Source organism: Dendrobates tinctorius, unplaced genomic scaffold (genome assembly GCF_039654945.1).
Source record: "Dendrobates tinctorius isolate UK_male_01 unplaced genomic scaffold, ASM3965494v1 ptg000020l, whole genome shotgun sequence".
In the NCBI taxonomy this organism is placed as follows: domain Eukaryota; kingdom Metazoa; phylum Chordata; class Amphibia; order Anura; family Dendrobatidae; genus Dendrobates; species Dendrobates tinctorius.
Window position 1 is genome coordinate 7,689,961 of NW_027361688.1, and position 19,850 is coordinate 7,709,810.

The 19,850-nt window shown below is 41.1% G+C and overlaps 1 protein-coding gene and 1 long non-coding RNA gene across 2 annotated transcripts in view; one reads left to right on the plus strand and one right to left on the minus strand.

The window, feature by feature from the left end:
- Nucleotides 1-2,414: 2,414 nt before the first annotated feature.
- The window catches only part of LOC141083704 (uncharacterized), a 42,024-nt gene continuing 24,588 nt past the window's right edge, over nucleotides 2,415-19,850 (minus strand). Inside the window, exon 2 of the mRNA XM_073568097.1 lies at nucleotides 2,415-4,462. Coding sequence (XP_073424198.1) covers nucleotides 2,858-4,462 — 1,605 coding nt within the window. The 3' untranslated portion in view covers nucleotides 2,415-2,857. The remainder of the gene's footprint in view (nucleotides 4,463-19,850) is intronic.
- On the plus strand, nucleotides 4,996-7,412 carry LOC141083366 (uncharacterized). Its single transcript, XR_012230697.1, has 3 exons — nucleotides 4,996-5,052; nucleotides 5,847-5,901; nucleotides 7,062-7,412. It is a non-coding gene; the product is annotated as an uncharacterized lncRNA (long non-coding RNA).

Genomic DNA, 19,850 nt, shown 5'->3' on the forward strand with positions numbered 1-19,850 from the left:
TAACATACATACTACATATATACTACATGCAACATGCATACTACATACATGCTACATTCATACTACATACTACATACATGCTACATTCATACTACATATATACTACATGCAACATACATACTACATATATACTACATGCATGCAACATGCATACTACATATATACTACATGCTACATACATACTACATATATACTACATGCATGCTACATACATACTACATATATACTACATGCATGCTACATACATACTGCATGCTACATACATACCACATATATACTACATACATACTACATGCATGCTACATGCTACATACATACCACATACATACTACATACATACTACATGCATGCTACATGCATGCTACATGCTACATACATAACACATATATACTACATGCATGCTACATACATACTACATGCTACATACATACCACATGCATAATACATACATACTACATACATACTACATGCATGCTACATACATACTACATGCTACATAAATACTACATATATACTACATGCATGCTACATACATACTACATGCTACATACATACCACATACATACTACATACATACTACATGCATGCTACATACATACTACATGCTACATACATACTACATATATACTACATGCATGCTACATACATACTGCATGCTACATGCATGCTACATACATACTACATACATACTACATGCTACATACATACCACATATATACTACATACATACTACATACATGCTACATACAATACATTCATACAATACATACATAGACATACAGTACATATAACATAGAGTAACATACTTACCAATACTTGTCACATTGTTCCCCGAAGCCATTGTCTTTTACGGAATAAATAGTAACATAACAAACCACAAAAATACTCACCCACGATCCGAAGCAGTCCACGAGTGTGTCCCACGACGATCTTGGGTAGAGAACGGCAGCATCAGCTGATGCTGCCATTCTCTACGGGCTGCAGGAATCCAATGACGGAAGGTAGGTATCCTTCCACACTGTATTCCTCCGCCACTTAAAAAAAAAAAGTCCCTAGTCTCACTTTATGCCATTGCTGTGTGGGAATTTCCGCATGCATGTAGTATGTATGTAGTATATATGTGGTATGTATGTAGCATGTAGTATGTATGTAGTATGTATGTAGCATGCATGTAGTATGTATGTAGTATGTATGTAGTATGTATGTAGCATGCAGTATGTATGTAGCATGCATGTAGTATATATGTAGTATGTATGTAGCATGTAGTATGTATGTAGCATGCATGTAGTATGTATGTAGTATATATGTGGTATGTATGTAGCATGTAGTATGTATGTAGCATGCAGTATGTATGTAGCATGCATGTAGTATATATGTAGTATGTATGTAGCATGCATGTAGTATATATGTAGTATGTATGTAGCATATGTAGCATGCATGTAGTATATATGTGGTATGTATGTAGCATGTAGTATGTATGTAGCATGCATGTAGTATGTATGTAGTATGTATGTAGTATTTTTTTTTTTTTTTTACATTTAACACATTAGCCGGATGATGGGACTACTACTGTCCCATCATTGGCTAATGTGTCAATCACTGTCATGGTAGCAGGCATCGCCAGATGGGACTTGTAGTCCCATCGGACGATGCTTGCACAGACCCCCGGACATCAGCACAGCCCCCCGGCAGGCCGGCACAGCCCCGCGGCAGGCCGGTACAGACCCCCACAGGGGGCACAGACCACCGGCAGGCCGGCACAGCCCCCCGGCAGGCCGGCAGAGACCCCCGGAAGGCCCGAAATGACGGCGCATCATGATGCGCACACACCGCGCATCATGATGACGTCATTTCGGCTGTCAATCAACTTTGAACTTCCGATTCCGATGCCGACTTCCGATATTGAAAAAATATCGGAAGTCAGTATCGGAATTCCGATACAGCAAGTATCGGCCGATACCCGATACTTGCGGTATCGGAATGCTCAACACTAATCATGACCCAATGTTTGTCTATTGATTCATGTCTGTGTTTCTTCGGACTTTTTAATTGTTTTTAAACAAATGTGTGTTAATGTTGCTCATTGTAATAAAGAAACTTGTTAATCCTGATTATACGGCTTGGTGGTGATCCCTGTACTTTGGTGCATATACTTTCCTTTTGTGTGGCTCAATGTTTATTTGTATGCATCAGGTGATTCCACTCTAAATCATTAATTATATTTAGGATGGTGCCCGTTCACTTCACTTTTTGCTAACTCTACAAAAAATGCTGTAAGGAGCGATCAAAATGTCACATCTATCCCAAAGTGGTATCAAGAAAAACACTGTGTTACTCTGCAAAAAATAATCCCTCACTCCGCTCCATCAACCGAAAAATGACAACATGATGGCTCTCAGAAAATGGCGACATAATAAGAATTTAACATTTTTTATTTTTTTAGCATTAAAATAATAAAAAGCTGCACAAGTTTGGTATCGCCGTAATCATACTGATGAGGAGAATCGTATTGCAGGTCATTTTTTTACCATAAAATGTACAACGTAAAAACAATTCCCAAAAAACAATGCCAGAATTGCATTTTATTTCACAATTTCACCACACTTGGAATTTTTTCCCCATGTTCATTACACTAAATGGTAAAATGAATGGTGTACAACTCATCCCGCAGAAAACAAGCCCCCATACATCTATGGGGACAGAAAGAAAATGAAAATGGTATGGTTGTTTGAAGAAGGGGAGGAAAAAAAAACAAAAAGGGAAATTGGCCATATCAGGAAGGGGTTAAAAATCTTGTGGCCAAAGGTCTCAGTAATTACATACCCCTACTATAGATATCATCACCTGTCACTGACACTCATGCTTTCTTTATTGTCAAACAACCATTACATACACATAATGCAGCATGAAGGGGCTCGGAGAAGGTGGCAGTGAAGGTGTGTAAGTGTCTGATGGGGTCACACAGCTCATAAAAGGACAACTGCCCGACCTCATAATCCAGACAGATCCTGACTCTATCACTGGAGATCTTGTCAGGTAACTGGATCTCATTCCTGTCATGTCTCACTGAATACCGACCGTTATATCTGTACAAACTCCAGGACTTGTTATTATATCCAATCTCTGACCGATCTCCCCTCCTGTCTATACTGGGGTAACACATCCCCACCATCCACCTCCCTGATCTTCTGCTCTCCACATCCCAGTAATGTCGTCCTGAGGTAAATCCCCTCCTGCTCATCACCTGATAATACTGGAATCTCTCTGCTGTATCTGGACGATTCTGCTTCTCTCGTGTCCCGGTCGCAGTTTTTCGGTCGTCTGATATAAGGAGATTATTAGCAGCTGTGGATACATCCAGTAATATGTCTGCAGGACCCTCCACATAGATCCCGCTCCTTATACCTGATATTACCTCACATAATGTGTGTAATGTGTGTGAGATCACAGCCACATCCAGGTCATCTCCATTATGGCGCCGTTTATCATGTCCCCATGTGTCCTCATCACCTCCGTCCTCCTCAGGATCACACAAGTCACCGATGTCTGGTTCCTGTAGGACAGTCAGTGGATCCGTCATGTTACACAGCTCCTCAATGTGTCTCATCTTCCTGGACAGCTCGTCCTTCCTTATTTCCAGCTGATGGATCAGAGCAGACAGTGGCAGTGACTCTTCCTTTTCCTGCCTGGAGATGTCACTCAGGACCTTCTTCTCCAGGTCGTCCACCCGTCTCCTGATGTCTGTACACAGGGCAGTGACTCTCTCGGCTTCTCCAGCTGCTTTTTCTTCAGCTTTTCTCCAGCGCTCCTCCAGACTCTGGACTCTTTCCTCAGTCTCTTTTCTCTTTGTGGTCAGTTTCTGAAGAACATTTCTCAGTTTTTTCTTTTTCTTCTCAGAGGGCTCATCCAGCATCTCCACCCAATGTCCCCGATGTTCTCCAGCTAAGGTGCAGGACACACAGATGCAGATGGAATCCTGAGTACAATAATACTTTAAAAGTTCCTTATGGACAGAACATTTCCTTTTCTCCAGAGAAGTGCTGGGATCAGATAAGACGTGTACTGGTGATTTGCTGTGAGCTCTCAGGTGTTTATCACACAGAGAAGCCTCACAGTGTAGACAGGATCTAGCAGCAGGTACCGGAGAGTCCACACAGTAAGTGCAGAAGATCCCATTTTCCATATGTGGTGGTTGAGTAAACAGGAATTTCTCCGTTACTTTACACAAAGCAAAGTCCCTGATCAGTGTAGGCCGCACCTGAAATTCTTCTCTGCATTCCGGACAGGAATAAACTCCAGACCCGTCCTGTGTATCCAGCACACGATCAATACAGACCTGGCAGAAGTTGTGTCCACATCTCAGCATTACAGGATCTGTATAAGTGCTCAGACAGATGGAGCAGCCCAGCTCTTCTCTCAGATCAGCAGAAGCCATGGTGGACAGAGGAAGAGAGAAAGGAAACTACAATTCTCACACACCCAGAAACCAAAGGTCGGGTTTAATCATTTATGTGATGATGAAAGAAGTTGACAACTTTAGTAGATATGAAGCTTGAAGAGGTTTAAAAACCCGGAAATGATCTTATGTTATGATGTGTTCACTATTGCAGTGGAATCAGGTTGGAAGACATCTTAAGGGTATATGCACATGTTGCGGATTTGCCTGTGGCATTTTCTGTGCAGATTCTACCTCTCTTGGCAGAAAACCCCGGCTAAAAACATTTTTGATGCGGATTTTCATGTGTTTTTTAATGCGAATTTGTATGCGTTTTTGTAAGCTAAAAAAAGATATGTTATTTAACAAAAAAAGAATTGTGATGTCATTTGTTTGTCCAACCTCTTCTTTTACATTCTCCATTGAACACCATAATATCATCACATACCATGTTCTAAAGTAATGCTTACACACATAACAAATATAAGTGAATATCTATAGATAGATATATTGCGTCGATCTGTAGCGTTTCTCACACTCACATCCGCAGATCTTTTTACAGAGACGAAACGCGCGTTGGGGCGATCGGGGACGCCACACTCCAGTCCTCTACTCATGTAAGTGCTATTTACCTAACTATATTAGAGTCTGACTACTATAGACACAATCTGTACCTGTGATAGGACATAGTAGGGGCTATAGTACAAGGTGTTACAAGGGCACTATCTTCATGAGCTTTATGGGTTATCTGTGTTGGTTTGTTTCCCTATTATTGGATGGCAGTGGCCTTATTAATTATGTATGATTCTATTTTCTGATGAATTTTTGAACAACTTTTTAACAAGTTTAACTAAAGATATCATGATTGGCACTATATACTGTATCTTTTTTGTGATACATCTAAAGGCTGCAGTGGTCGGTGACATCAGTAATGTGACTGCTCACCACGGACACAGGAACACACTGAGAATAGCGTGTGAATCCAACCACTGTGACGAGGGGTGACATCAGTAAGGTTATCGCAGTTCACAGCCAATGAACTACGGTAACCTTACTGACGTCATCACTCGCAGTGTGGGAACTGGCAGTAATCTCTCACGCTGTGAGTGGTGACGTCAGTAACATTACCGCAGTTCATTGGCTATGATCTGTAACAACCTTACTGATGTCAGCGCTTGTCGCAGCAGCCAGATTTTAAATAATGAGTAAAATGCTAAGCAGACAGCTGTGCGCTGTTATTAATAGGCTGGGAAGCTTGTTCCTGTAGCAGTTTTGCCTAGGAAAGCTCGGTGGAAACCACTTTAGAAAACGTACCTTTACTCCTCTATCATTTCCCATAACTGTTTTTTTTTTCCTTGCATTTTTTGATGTTTTGAAGCTTTTTTTTCATGATATTGTTTTTTTTTTGCAGCACTTTGATTTGACAGTACTTAGACTGGAGAGTATTCAGTGAGGTTCCGTTATAAGTAAGTGACATGACACCACTTTTATTTTGTGGAGATGGTTTTCAAAAGCTCATCAGGAAAAAGCGCTCAAGATATTTCAAAATACTATATTTCAGTAGTATATCTACGGGGGGTGCAGAAGGGGAGGTTGTTCTGAGCCTCAGACTCAGAGGTGCCCACCCAGATCAACTGCCACCCTATACTGTATCGGTGACCGCAGCATAGTCTCCCCGCACCACCGCCCTCCATTCTGTACAGCGTAGGTGGCTTTTCTGTGAACTGCAGAAGAGCGAGGTGATGGTCTCATCCAGGGCTGTGGAGTCAGTAAGCCAAACCTCCAACTCCTCAATTTCCCTGACTCCCGACTCCACAGCACTGGTCACTTACATAATACTGAGCATATACATAAAGTGCAGCACAGATTCATTTCAGCTAAAAGATCCTGAGATCAGGAACAGAACAGACATTTATGGACATTTCATAGCTTTCCCAAATTATTCTGAAAACATTTACAGCACATCCTGCATTGTACTACTGCACCCAATTTATTATATATTTTAGGAGTCAGAGTTGGTCAATTTTATACCGACTCCACCAAAATGGACATCAACTCCATGACTCTGACTCCACAGCCTTAGTGTCAAGACTCTGATGTCCTGTGTGTGTCTGTAGACATCTCTGCATCCGTCTGCCCTTGCCATGTCGCTGGGCTGTCAAAGGTTAGGTGAGTATACAGTATGATATTTTTTATTTTAATAATGTGTAGGGGTCAAACATACAGTATGGTGGCTACTTAAGAGGAGCCACCATACAGTATGGGGGCCATCATACAGCGTGAGGGCTAGTAAGAGGTCCATCATACAGTGTGAGGGCTACTAAAGGGGGCCATCATATAGTGTGGGGTCACTAATGGGGGAATCATTGGCTAAATTCTGGTAAAAAGTTCAGATGTTTATTTCACAAAATTAAAAACAGATTGTCCAGACAATTTAAAAAGTAGTGTCTATTCTTTTTAATTTGTCTGAACAATCCTTTGTAATTATGTGAAATAAAAGATCTGAACTTTTTACCAGAATTCAGCCAATGGATCCTTTTTCTCCTTTTTTCCTGTGAATTTTCCGATGGTCAATAGAATTCAATATTTTTTTTCATCTTATAATTTTTTTATATTTACATTTCAGGAGAGTATGGCACGAAGCCCACAACTCACCACCTCCTGTCACCCTCGTATGGCTAGGAAAGACTGGAGGAGGTAATATCGGATGCCGGGCACTCTTACAGCACCCACTATATATTATTTATTGTGTCCCATATTCCCCATCCCCGGGAGACGCAGAGCAAAGCTTGACATCTTTATTTATACAAGTGACTTTTCACCTTTTCTTCCTGAGAATCTCTTTGGCTCCTGTGTATGCCAGGCCCTGAGACCTCGGAGTGAAGCATGGTGGTAGCCATCTACACCCATAGCTGGGGCTTCTCAGGTCCTGGGTGCCACGGTGTCCTCATTTATGCTTAATTGAGACACAAGTCATGTGAACCCATTATTGGAGGCTACAGCCATATGGCAATTATAGTAAAAATATTGAAATTTTGGAGAAAATTTTGAAAAATTTGCAATTTTCAAACTTTCAATCTTTACATCCTTAAACCAGTTAATCATGCTGTACAAAAGAATTAATTAATACCATTTCCGATATGTCTACATTACATCTGCATCATTTTTCAAACATTTTATTTTTTGGGGATGTTGGAAGGGTCAAAAGTTTAGCAGCAATTTCTTATTTTTTTCAAGAAACTAATAAAACCTGTTAAGGACCTGTTCAGACTTAAATGGACTGTGCGGCGTCCTATATATTGGAATCTCCCCAAAGTGATTCCGTTTTATAAACTGAACCCCTCAAATAACTCAAAACTGCTGTCAGGAAATGTTTTAATCCCTTCAGGATTAGACGACTTTATTCTTCGGGTCGGTGCGATTACAGCGATACCAGATTTATATCCGGGTTTTATGTTTGCCTGCTGTCACACACTAAATGACGCTTTTATTGCAAAAACGCATCTCTATATTTTGAGAGCTATGATTTATCCATTTTTTGGCTGACGGAGTCATATGAGGGCTTGTTTTTTTGCGGGACGATTGGACGTATACATTGATGCCTTTTTCGGGCTCATCACATTTTTTGATCACTTTTTATATTGATTTTTGTGTGGCAGAATTAACAAAAACCAGCCATTCAGGAATTGTTTTTTTTTTGGGGGGTGAGGGGGTTTATACCGCTCCGCGTGTGGTAAAATTGATAAGGCAGCTTTATTCTTCAGCTCAGTGCGATTACAGAGATACCACATTTATATTTTTTTATGTTTTGGTGGTTTTTACACAATAAAAACAATTTTATAGAAAAAATAATTATTTTTGTATCGCTTTATTCTGAGAGTTATAACTTTTTTATTTTTCCACTGATGGAGCTGTATGGAGCTTGCTTTTTGTAGAAGAAAAAGACGTTTTCAGAGATGCCATATTTATTTACATTTGTCTTTTTGATTGCGTTTTACTGCCTTTTTTTTCGTCGGTATGATGATAAATCATATTCTTTAGCTAATTTTTTATTTATTTCTTTTACGGTATTCACTAATGGGGTTAACTAGTGGGGCAGTTTTATAGGTTGGGTCGTTCCGGACACAGCGATACCAAATATGTGTACACTTTTTTTGTTATTTATTTTTTTCATAAAAATATTTATTAAGGCCGGTTTCACATTCGCGCTTTTAAGCGCAGCGACGGCCTGTGCACGGCCGCCGCTAAGCCCCGCCCCCTGCCCCGCCTCCACCGGTATCTCCGCCTCCGGGCGCATGACGTTGCGTGCGTCGTGCGTCCCCTATCTTCATCACAGAGGGCGCAAGCCGTGCGCAGTCTGCGCACAGTCTGCATTTGGCGGCGCATGCGTCCTTTTGACGGTGCGCCGAGCACAACCAAAATGCAACAGGTTGCGTTTGACGCTGCTCGGCGCACCGTCAAAAGGACGCATGCGCCGCCAAACGCAGACTGAGCGCAGACTGCGCACGGCCTGCGCCCTCTGTGATGAAGATAGGGGACGCACGACGCATGCAACGTCATGCGCCCGGAGGCGGAGATACCGGTGGAGGCGGGGCAGGGGGCGGGGCTTAGCGGCGGCCGTGCACAGGCCGTCGCTGCGCTTAAAAGCGCGAATGTGAAACCGGCCTTATGGGTACAATGTATATATACATATTTTTATTATTTTGTGATATTTTGTTATTGTGAGACTCTGAGCATGGTGTAAAGTTTGGTAGCTCTGGTGACCCGGATGTCATCATTCTACCTATATAATTCAGACATGCAATGCACATACAATACACAGATATTCACATCTACATATTTGAAGACAAATTTCCAAAAATACATAAATATATACAGTCATACACACTGTTATAGACAGATATGCACATCACACAGGCATACACAGACATACAGACAGATACAAGCCTCACTCACCTCCCCCCAGGCTCATCGGCCATCAGGCATCTCTGGCATGTGGCTACAGAGGGCGCGCTGCTTGATGGCCATCACTTAAACCTCCCATCCTTTGAAGAAGGAAACGAGGGACGAAGCTTGCACATTTTAGGCCACGCCCTGACCACACCCAATTCACCACTAGCCACACCCATATCCAAGCCCTAACCACACCCATGTCACAACTAGTCACACCCATATCCACACCCCAACTACACCATTTAGCACTGCTGATCACACTGTTTCATAACCAATAATTATAAACAGAAAAAAATAATTTATTTACAATTAATGAATTAAAGTATTAATGCAAACTTGGTAATAATATTTCTTTTAAATTAGAATGTAAAAGCTGCACAATACATAACAGATCCACTATATTAGCTAAAATATCTTTAACAATATTGTGCTTTTGGTTAAGGGAGGAATTACAGAATAGCTGACTTATTGTTTTGCATATCTGCTGAAATCATGAGAAGCATTACCCTCACCTCTCTCAGCAGTGAGGTCAAATTAAGCAGAATAACCGGCAGGAGCGTCTGTGACCACAAATCGGCACCGGGCAGAACAGGCAGGTAGCTAACTACAATACTTGCCATACTATTTTCGGCAAATGTCAGTTGCTCCATCGGGACCTTCTGTCTGTAGCCCTAAGAAATAGGATTTTATCACAACCTGTGAAGGGGCTTATTAAGGCAGACAGAGTCACTTTGTGCTTTATTATTATATTATTACAAAATTATATAAATTATGAAATTATATAAAGTTATTTGCATTTTGAAGTGGGAAATAAGCATTTGATCCCCTACCAACCATTAGGAGTTCTGGCTCCTACAGACCAGTTAGACACTCCTAATCAACTTGCTACCTGCATTATGGACAGCATAGTCATATTTATAAAAGACTCCTGTCCACAGACTCAATTAATCAGTCAGACTCTAACCTCTACAACACGGGCAAGACCAAAGAGCTTTCTAAGGATGTCAGGGACAAGATCCTACACCTGCACAAGGCGGGAATGAGCTACAAAACCATAAGTAAGACGCTGGGTGAGATGGAGACAACTGCTGGTGCAATAGTAAGGAAACGGAAGAAATACAAAATGAGTGTCAATCCACATCGATCTGAAGCTCCGTGCAAAATCTCACCTCATGGGGTATCCAGGAGCCTAAAACTGCATGGGGGAACTTGTTAATGATCTCAAGGTAGCTGGGACCACAGTCACCAAGAAAACCATTGGTAACACATTATGCTGTAATAGATTAAAATCCTGCAGTGCTTGCAAAGTCCCAACACTCAAGAAGGTGACTCTGAGAGTGGGAGAAGGTGCTGTGGTGAGATGAGACAAAAATTGAGCGCTTTGGCATTAACTCAACTCGCCTTGTTTGGAGGAAGAGAAGTGCTGCTGCCTATGAATCAAAGAACACCGTCCCCACTGTCAAGCATGGAGGTGGAAACATTATGTTTTGGGGTGTTTCTCTGCTAAGGTCACAGGACTACTTCACCGCATCAATGGGAGAATGGATGGAACCATGTACCGCAAAATCCTGAGTGACAACCTAATTTCCTCCGCCATGACATTAAAAATGGGTTGTGACTGGGTCTTCCAGCACAACAATGACCCAAAACATACAGCCAAGGCAACAAAGGAGTGGCTTAAAAAGAAGCACATTAAGGTCATGGAGTGGCCTAGCCAGTCTGCAGACCTTAATCCCATAGAAAACTTATGGAGGGAGTTGAAGCTCCGAGTTGCCAAGCGACAGCCTCAAAATCTTAATGATTTAGAGATGATCTGCAAAGAGGAGTGGACCAAAATTCCTCCTGACATGTGCACAAACCTCATCATCAACGACACAAAACGTCTGACTACTGTGCTTGCCAACAAGGGTTTTGCCACCAAGTATTAAGTCTTGTTTGTCAGAGGGATCAAATATTTATTTCTGTCTTAAAATGCAATTAAATTTATATAATTTATACAATGTGATTTTCTGGATTTTATTTTTGATTTTCTATCTCTCAATCTTAAAATTACCCCCCCCCCCTTAAAATTATAGGCTGTTCATGTCTTTGTCAGTGGGAAAACTTTACAAAATCAGCAAGGGATCAAATAATTATTTGTTTCACTGTACATCGATGTGAGTGCACCCTTAAAGGGGTTGTCCACTACTCAGATAGCCTCTTCTCAATTAATATATTTCACCTTGTCGGCATTGTTTCATCACTATTGGTGCCAGGTCTCACGTGATATTATCTCACATGAGCCGTGCATCCAATCAACAGGAGCTTCACTCTCACTTCCTTTAAACATAACTTACATCCAGAAAGAGTTGGAGAGCAGCAGCAGTTCTTTTTAAATTCGTTTATTAAACCATAGACAGGGTATACAACATACAAACTGGCAAATGATGACAATTACTATACAAAGTGTATATGTTTCATATAGCATTAATTTCAAGCAAAATGTGTATACCGGTTGCTTACAGAATAAAACATAATACCAATAATACCAATTAACGTACATTGGTCTGCACAGTATTATTCAGATGATACAGCCTGTCAAACTTCTAAACCATTGCTATAACTACAAAAAACAACAACTATTTGCAGCTTGAGTTCACATAGTTAGTTTTCTATTGTGCGATGTCTCCATCCTACAGAGTAAGATGAGAGGAATTCCACCTCTCCCATATCTTCTCAAATTTACCTGGACACCCTCTGTTTTGGTACAGCGTACGCTCGTATTGTATAATTGAGTTCACCAATTCAATCCAGACCCTAAGGGAGGGACCTGAGCTTCCCATCCACCGCAGCGCCATAAATAACGTCTCCCGTAAAAAAAATCCCCACATAGCGATCCCATGTCCCATCGTCCCACACCCCAAACAGACAAACCAATGGCTCAAGGGGAACAGGAATTTGTATCAGGGAAGTTAATAATGATGTCACCTCCTTCCAATAGTGTGCAGTAATGGGACACTGCCAGATCATGTGGATAAAGTCTGCATCTAATGAGTGACATCTCAGACATTCCGATGATTGGAATCGGCCCATCTTAAAAAGTTGAGTCGGTGTCAAATATGATTGGTTTATAATGTATAGTGGTATCATTCTGTTGTTAATGGACAGAGACACCCTGATTGGTGACTCCAGGATTTCCTCCCACTCCTCTCTCAGTGTATCAGGGATGAGCCTTTCCCACTTCCCTCTAACCGAGCTTATGGTAGATTCCGTCCCTACTGACAGCATGTATGTATATAAAGAGGAGACAAGACCCTGGGGACCCTGCGATTTGAGAATTCCTATCAAGGGTAGAGACGAGATAGCATTATTACCCGCACATCTCATGTGTGATTGAAAGTCTGACCTCAGTTGCAAATATCGGAAGAATTGGGATCTTGGGACATCGTATTTAGCCTGTAGTTGTTCAAAAGATAGTAAGGTATCGTGATCATGCAAATCACTTATCATGGAGACCTTGTAGTGAGTCCAGAATTTGGCGGACGAGTGGTCAAGCAGTACCGGAAGATAACCATTATTCCACAAGGGCATCTCAGCTATAATGTCTCTAAAATCCAATCACCCTCTTAATCTGTTTCCACACTAATCTTGCCAGATGAAGCATGGGCAACAGACGTGGAACATTTATTTTCTCCAATTCCAAAAAACCCAATGGGCAATCAGTACGTGCGGCATGAAGCATATGATTTTCAGAGTTAGGGAGATGATTACTGGGCATCCATCTACTTATAGCCCTGGCCTGTCCAGCCAGATAGTACAGAAAAAAGTCCGGCAGTGCTGCCCCACCCCCCTTTTTAGGCCGTTGTAGGGTGGACAGCTTGAGTTTAGGCCTGGTTTTCCCCCATATAAAAGACGTGATTTGGGAGTTCAAGTTTGTAAAGAATGATCTGGGCACCACCACAGCACTATGTTGGAGGAAGTAGCTGAGCTTAGGGAGTAGTATCATTTTGATTAAGTTAATGCGCCCGGCTACGGACAGCGGGAGTTTGCTCCAGATCGTAAATTTGGCTTTAACCATCTCTAGCAATGGATGTATATTAAGTTGTAGATCAAACGTGCTGCTTTGAGAAATATGAACACCCAGATATTTAACCCCTTCATGACCCAGCCTATTTTGACCTTAATGACCTGGCCATTTTTTGCAATTCTGACCAGTGTCCCTTTATGAGGTAATAACTCTGGAACGCTTCAACGCATCCTAGCGATTCTGAGAATGTTTTTTCGTGACATACTGGGCTTCATGTTAGTGGTAAATTTAGGTCGATAATTTTTGCTTTTATTTGTGAAAAAATCAGAAATTTGGTGAAAATTTTGAAAATCTCGCAATTTTCAAATTTTGAATTTTTATTCTGTTAAACTAGAGAGTTACGTGACACAAAATAGTTACTAACTAACATTTCCCACATGTCTACTTTACATCAGCACAATTTTGGAAGCAAAATATTTTTTTGTTAGGAAGTTATAAGGGTTAAAAGTTGACCAGCGATTTCTCATTTTTACAACAAAATTTACAAAACCATTTTTTTTAGGGACCACCTCACATTTGAAGTCACTTTGAGGTGTCTATATGGCAGAAAATACCCAAAAGTGACACCATTCTAAAAACTGAACCCCTCAAGCTACTCAAAACCACATTCAAGAAGATAACCCTTCAGGTGTTTCACAGCAGCTAAAGCAATGTGGAAGGAAAAAATGGACATTTTAATTTTTCCAACACAAATTTTCTTTCAGCATCAATTTTTTCATTTTCACATGGGCAACAGGATAAAATGGATCCTAAAATTTGTTGGGCAATTTCCCCTGAGTACACCGATACCTCATATGTGGTCATAAACCACTGTTTGGGCGCATGGCAGGGCTCAGAAGAGAAAGAGTGCCATTTGACTTTTTGAATGGAAAATATGCTGGAATATTTAGCGCTTGCCATGTCACGTTTGGAGTCGCTGTGTGCCTAAACAATGGAGCTCCCCCACAAGTGACCCCATTTTGGAAACTAGACCCCCCAAGAAACTTAGAATCATAGAATCATAGAATCGTAGAGTTGGAAGGGACCTCCTGGGCCATCTGGTCCAACCCCCTGCTCAAAGCAGGATTCGCTAAATCATCCCAGTTAGATGTCTGTCCAGCCTCTGTTTGAAGACTTCCATTGAAGGAGAACTCACCACTTCTCGTGGCAGCCTGTTCCACTCATTGATCACTCTAACTGTCAAAAAGTTTTTTCTAATATCTAATCTGTGTCTCCTCCCATTCAGCTTCATCCCATTGCTTCTAGTCTTTCCTTGTGCAAATGAGAATAAAGTTGATCCTTCTACAATGTGACAGCCCTTTAGATATTTGTAGACAGCTATTAAGTCTCCTCTCAGTCTTCTCTTTTGCAAACTAAACATTCCCAAATCCTGCAACCTTTCCTCATAAGACAGGGTTTGCAGACCGGTCACCATTCTGGTCGCTCTTTTCTGAACTTGCTCCAGTTTGTTGATGTCTTTTTTAAAATGTGGTGCCCAAAATTGGACACAATATTCCAGATGAGGTCTGACCAAAGAGGAGTAGAGGGAAATAATTACTTCACGTGATCTAGACTGTATGCTTCTGTTAATACATCCTAGAATTGCATTTGCCTTTTTTGCTGCTGCATCACACTGTTGACTCATATTCAGTCTGTGATCTATTAGTATACCCAAGTCTTTTTCACATGTGCTGTCACTTAGCCCTATTCCTCCCATTCTATATATGCTTTTTCCATTTTTATTGCCCAGATGTAGTACTTTGCATTTCTCCCTGTTAAAAACCATTCTGTTAGTTGCTGCCCACTTCTCCAGTTTATTTAAATCTTTTTGAATCCTCTCTCTCTCTTCTCTAGTATTAGCTATCCCTCCTAGCTTTGTGTCATCAGCAAATTTAATCAGTTTACCCTCAATTCCTTCATCTAAATCGTTGATAAAGATGTTGAACAATACAGGGCCCAGGACAGAGCCCTGTGGTACCCCACTTGAGACATTCTTCCAACTGGATGTGCAGCCATTTACGACCACTCTTTGGGTCCGATCACTAAGCCAGTTATGAATCCACCTAACAGTTGCCTTGTCCATTCCATACTTAGTCATTTTTTCAATAAGGATTGTATGAGAGACTTTGTCAAATGCTTTGCTGAAGTCAAGATATACTATATCTACAGCATTTCCTTGATCCACCCAATCAGTAATACCATCATAGAAGGAAATTAAATTAGTCTGACATGACTTATTAGTTACAAACCCATGCTGACTCTGTTTAATTACTTCATTCTTATCCAGGTATTGACATACATGTTGTTTAATAATTTGTTCAAAGATCTTTCCTGGTATAGAAGTCAGACTCACCGGCCTATAGTTGCCTGGGTCCACCTTCTTCCCCTTTTTGAAGATAGGAACAACATTTGCTCTTCTCCAGTCTTCTGGCACTTCTCCTGTTCTCCAAGAATTTTCAAAGATTATGGAGAGGGGTTCAAAAATTTCTTCTGCTATCTCCTTCAGTACTCTGGGGTGTAATTCATCTGGACCTGGAGACTTGAATACATTTAGGCTAGCTAAGTGTTTCCTCACTATCTTTCTGTTTATAGATATCCTGGATTCTTCTATTCCCTTAATAGGACAGTGAATAACAGTTGATGTTACATTTCCTTTCTGAGAGAAAACAGATGCAAAATAGGAATTTAAAAGTTCAGCCTTCTCAACATCCTGTCTTACCATTTCATCATTTTCATCCTGTAAAAATCCTATAGCATCTTTGACTTTTCTTTTACTTTTGACATATCCCCAAAATCCTTTATTATTGCTTTTGACATCTCTTGCAAGCCTCAATTCATTTTCAGCTTTAGCTAATCTGATTTGTGCCTTGCAGGTTCTGCAGACAGCATTATATTCTTCTTTAGATATGCCTCCTTCTTTCCATTTTATAAACATTTTTTGCTTCCTTTTTAGCATGTGCTTAAGTTCTGTGTTCATCCATCCTGGTTTCCTTAAATGCTTCCTATTCTTCCCTCTTTTCGGAATTGTTAACAACTGTGCTTTGAGAATTTCATTTTTCAAGATTTCCCATCCTTCCTGGACATTTTTGTCTTTAAGGATATCCAGCCATTGGATCCCTCCAATTCTCTTTCTGAATCCCTTAAAATCTGCCTTTCTGAAATCTAACCTTGACGTCTGAGTCTTCACAGGTCTTCCGCCTCTAGTTATCCAAAATTCTAAAATAGCATGGTCGCTACCTCCTAGGGTCCCAGCCACTTTTACCTCCTCAACCATTTCCTCCCTGTTTATAAGGATTAGATCCAAGGTAGCAGTTCCCCTTGTTTTCTCCTTTACCTTTTGGAAGATAAAGTTGTCAGCAAGAGAGGATAAGAATTTCCTTGACCTGTTAGTTTTGCCTGAGAGAGATTCCCAACAAATGTCTGGATAGTTGAAATCTCCCATGACAACTATGTCATATTTTTTGGAGAACTTGGCCATTTGATGCATAAAGAGTTCATCCATATCTTCAGCTTGCACAGGCGGCCTGTAGTAAATGCCTACAATGGTGTCCTTTCCATTGTTCTGTCCTTGTATTCTTACCCAAACAGTTTCCACAGAACTCCCAGTCTCTGAAGCTTCAATCTCTGTGCAGATATACGCATTTCTAACATACAATGCGACACCCCCTCCTCGTTTATCAAGTCTGTTTCTTGCAAATAAGTTGTATCCTTCTAGTCTTGTATTCCAATCATGTGTATTGTCCCACCAAGTTTCAGTGATTCCAATGACATCATATTTCTTTTCCTGTGTTAGTAGTTCCAATTCTCCTTGTTTGTTGCCCATGCTTTGTGCATTAGTATAGAAACATTTTAGTTTGTGATTGGTTTCTCTTTCTCCAATATTTTTTTTAATTAGATTCTTTCGTCTTTGTTCTTCCTTTCCACTTCTAATAGCAGAGTTCTCAGTAGCATTTGTCAGGTGTATGGCTTTTTATATAGATGCATAGTGATCACTTTAAACCCCCAGGTGCTTCTCAAATTGATCCGTAAAAAAAAAATACTTTTTTTTCACAAAAATTATCTTTTAGCCTCAGTTTTTTCATTTTCACATGGGCAACAGGATAAAATGGATCCTAAAATTTGTTGGGCAATTTCTTCTGAATACATCAATACCTCATATGTGGTCATAAACCACTGTTTGGGTGCACGGCAGGGCTCGGAATGGAAGGAGCGCCATTTGACTTTTTGAATGGAAAATTAGCTCCAATCGTTATCGGACACCATGTCGCGTTTGGAGAGCCCCTGTGTGCCTAAACATTGGAGCTCCCCCACAAGTGACACCATTTTGGAAACTAGACCCCTTAAGGAACTTATCTAGATGTGTAGTGAGCACTTTGAACCCCCAAGTGCTTCGCAAAAGTTTATAACATAGAGCAGTGAAAATAAAAAATCATTTTTTTTCCTCAAAAATAATTTTTTAGCACGCTATTTTTTATTTTCACAAGGGTAACAGGAGAAATTGGACCACAAAAGTTGTTGTCCAGATTGTCCTGAGTACGCTGGTACCCCATATGTGGGGGGGGCACTGTTTGGGTGCACGGCAGGGCGCAGAAGGGAATGAGCGCCATTTGACTTTTTGAAATGAAAATTAGCTCCAATCGTTAGCGGACACCATGTCGTGTTTGGAGATCCCCTGTGTGCCTAAACTTTGGAGCTCCCCCACAAATTACCCCATTTTGGAAACTAGACCCCCTAAGAAACTTAGCTAGATGCATAGTGAGCACTTTGAACCCCCAGGTGATTTACAGAAGTTTATAATGCAGAGCAGTGAAAATAAAAAATCTTTTTTTTTCCTAAAAAAAATTTTTTTTGTCGGCAATTTTTTATTTTCACAAGGGTACCAGGATACATTGGACCCCAAAAGTTATTGTCCAGTTTGTCCTGAGTACGCTTGTACCCCATATGTGGGGGGGGACCACTGTTTGGGCACACGTTGGGGCTCAGCAGGGAAGTAGTGACATTTTGAAATGCTGACTTTGATGGAATGGTCTGCGGGCATCATGTTACATTTGCTGAGCCCCTGTGTGCCTAAGCAGTAGAAACCCCCCACAAGTTACCCCATTTTGGAAACTAGAGCACCTTGAACCCCCAAGTGCTTCACAGAAGTTTATAACACAGAGCCGTGAAAATAAAAAATCATTTTTTTTCCCTCAAAAAAAAAAGATTTTTAGCCCACAATTTTTTTTTTACAAGGGTAACAGGATAAAATGGACCCCAAAAGTTGTTGTCCAGTTTGTCCTGAGAATGCTGGTATCCCATATGTGTGGGGGAACCATTGTTTGGGCACACGTCAGGGCTCGAATGGAAGTAGTGACGTTTTGAAATGCAGACTTTGATGGAATAGTCTGCGGTCGTCATTACGTTTGCAGAGCCCCTGATGTGCCTAAACAGTAGAAACCCCCCACAAGTGACCCCATTTTGGAAACTAGACCATCCAAGGAACTTATGTAGATGTATGGTGAGCACTTTCAACCCCCAAGTGCTTCACAGAAGTTTATAATGCAGAGACGTGAAAATGAAAAAAACATTTTTTTTCCACAAAAATAATATTTTAGCCCTCAATTTTTTATTTTCCCAAGGGTAACAGGAGAAATTAGTCCCCAAAAGTTGTTGTGCAATTTTTCCTGAGTACGCTGATACCCCATATGTGGGGGTAAACCACTGTTTGGGCACACGTCGGGGCTTGGAAGGGAGGGAGCACCGTTTGACTTTTTGAACGCAAAATTGGCTGGAATCAATGGTTGCACCATATCGCGTTTGGAGACCCCCTGATGTGCCTAAACAGTGGAAACCCCATAATTCTAACTCCAACCCTAACCCCAACACACCCCTAACCACAACCCTAACCCCAACACATCCCTAACCCTAATCCCAACCCTAACCATAACCCTAACCCCAACACACCCCTAACCCTATCCGTAACTCTAATTCCAACCCTAACCCTAATTCCAACCCTAACCATAACCCTAACCCCAACACACCCCTAACCCCAACACTAACCATAACACTAACCACAAGCCTAACCCTAATTCTAACCCTAACTCTAATTCTAACCCTAATTCCAACCCTAACCCTAATTCCAACCCTAACCCTCTTTCCAACCCTAACCCTCTTTCCAACCCTAACCCTAACCCTCTTTCCAACCCTAACCCTAACCCTCTTTCCAACCCTAACTCTAACCCTAATGGAAAAATAAAAATTAAAATATATTCTTTATTTTATTAGTTATGCCTACCTATGGGGGTGATAATTGGGGGGTTCATTTACTTTTTATTTCATTTTGATCACTGTGAGAGTGATCAAAATGAAATAATGGAATCTGCAGCCGGCAGATTCGGGCGGGCGCACTGCGCATGGGCCCGCCATTTTCCAAGATGG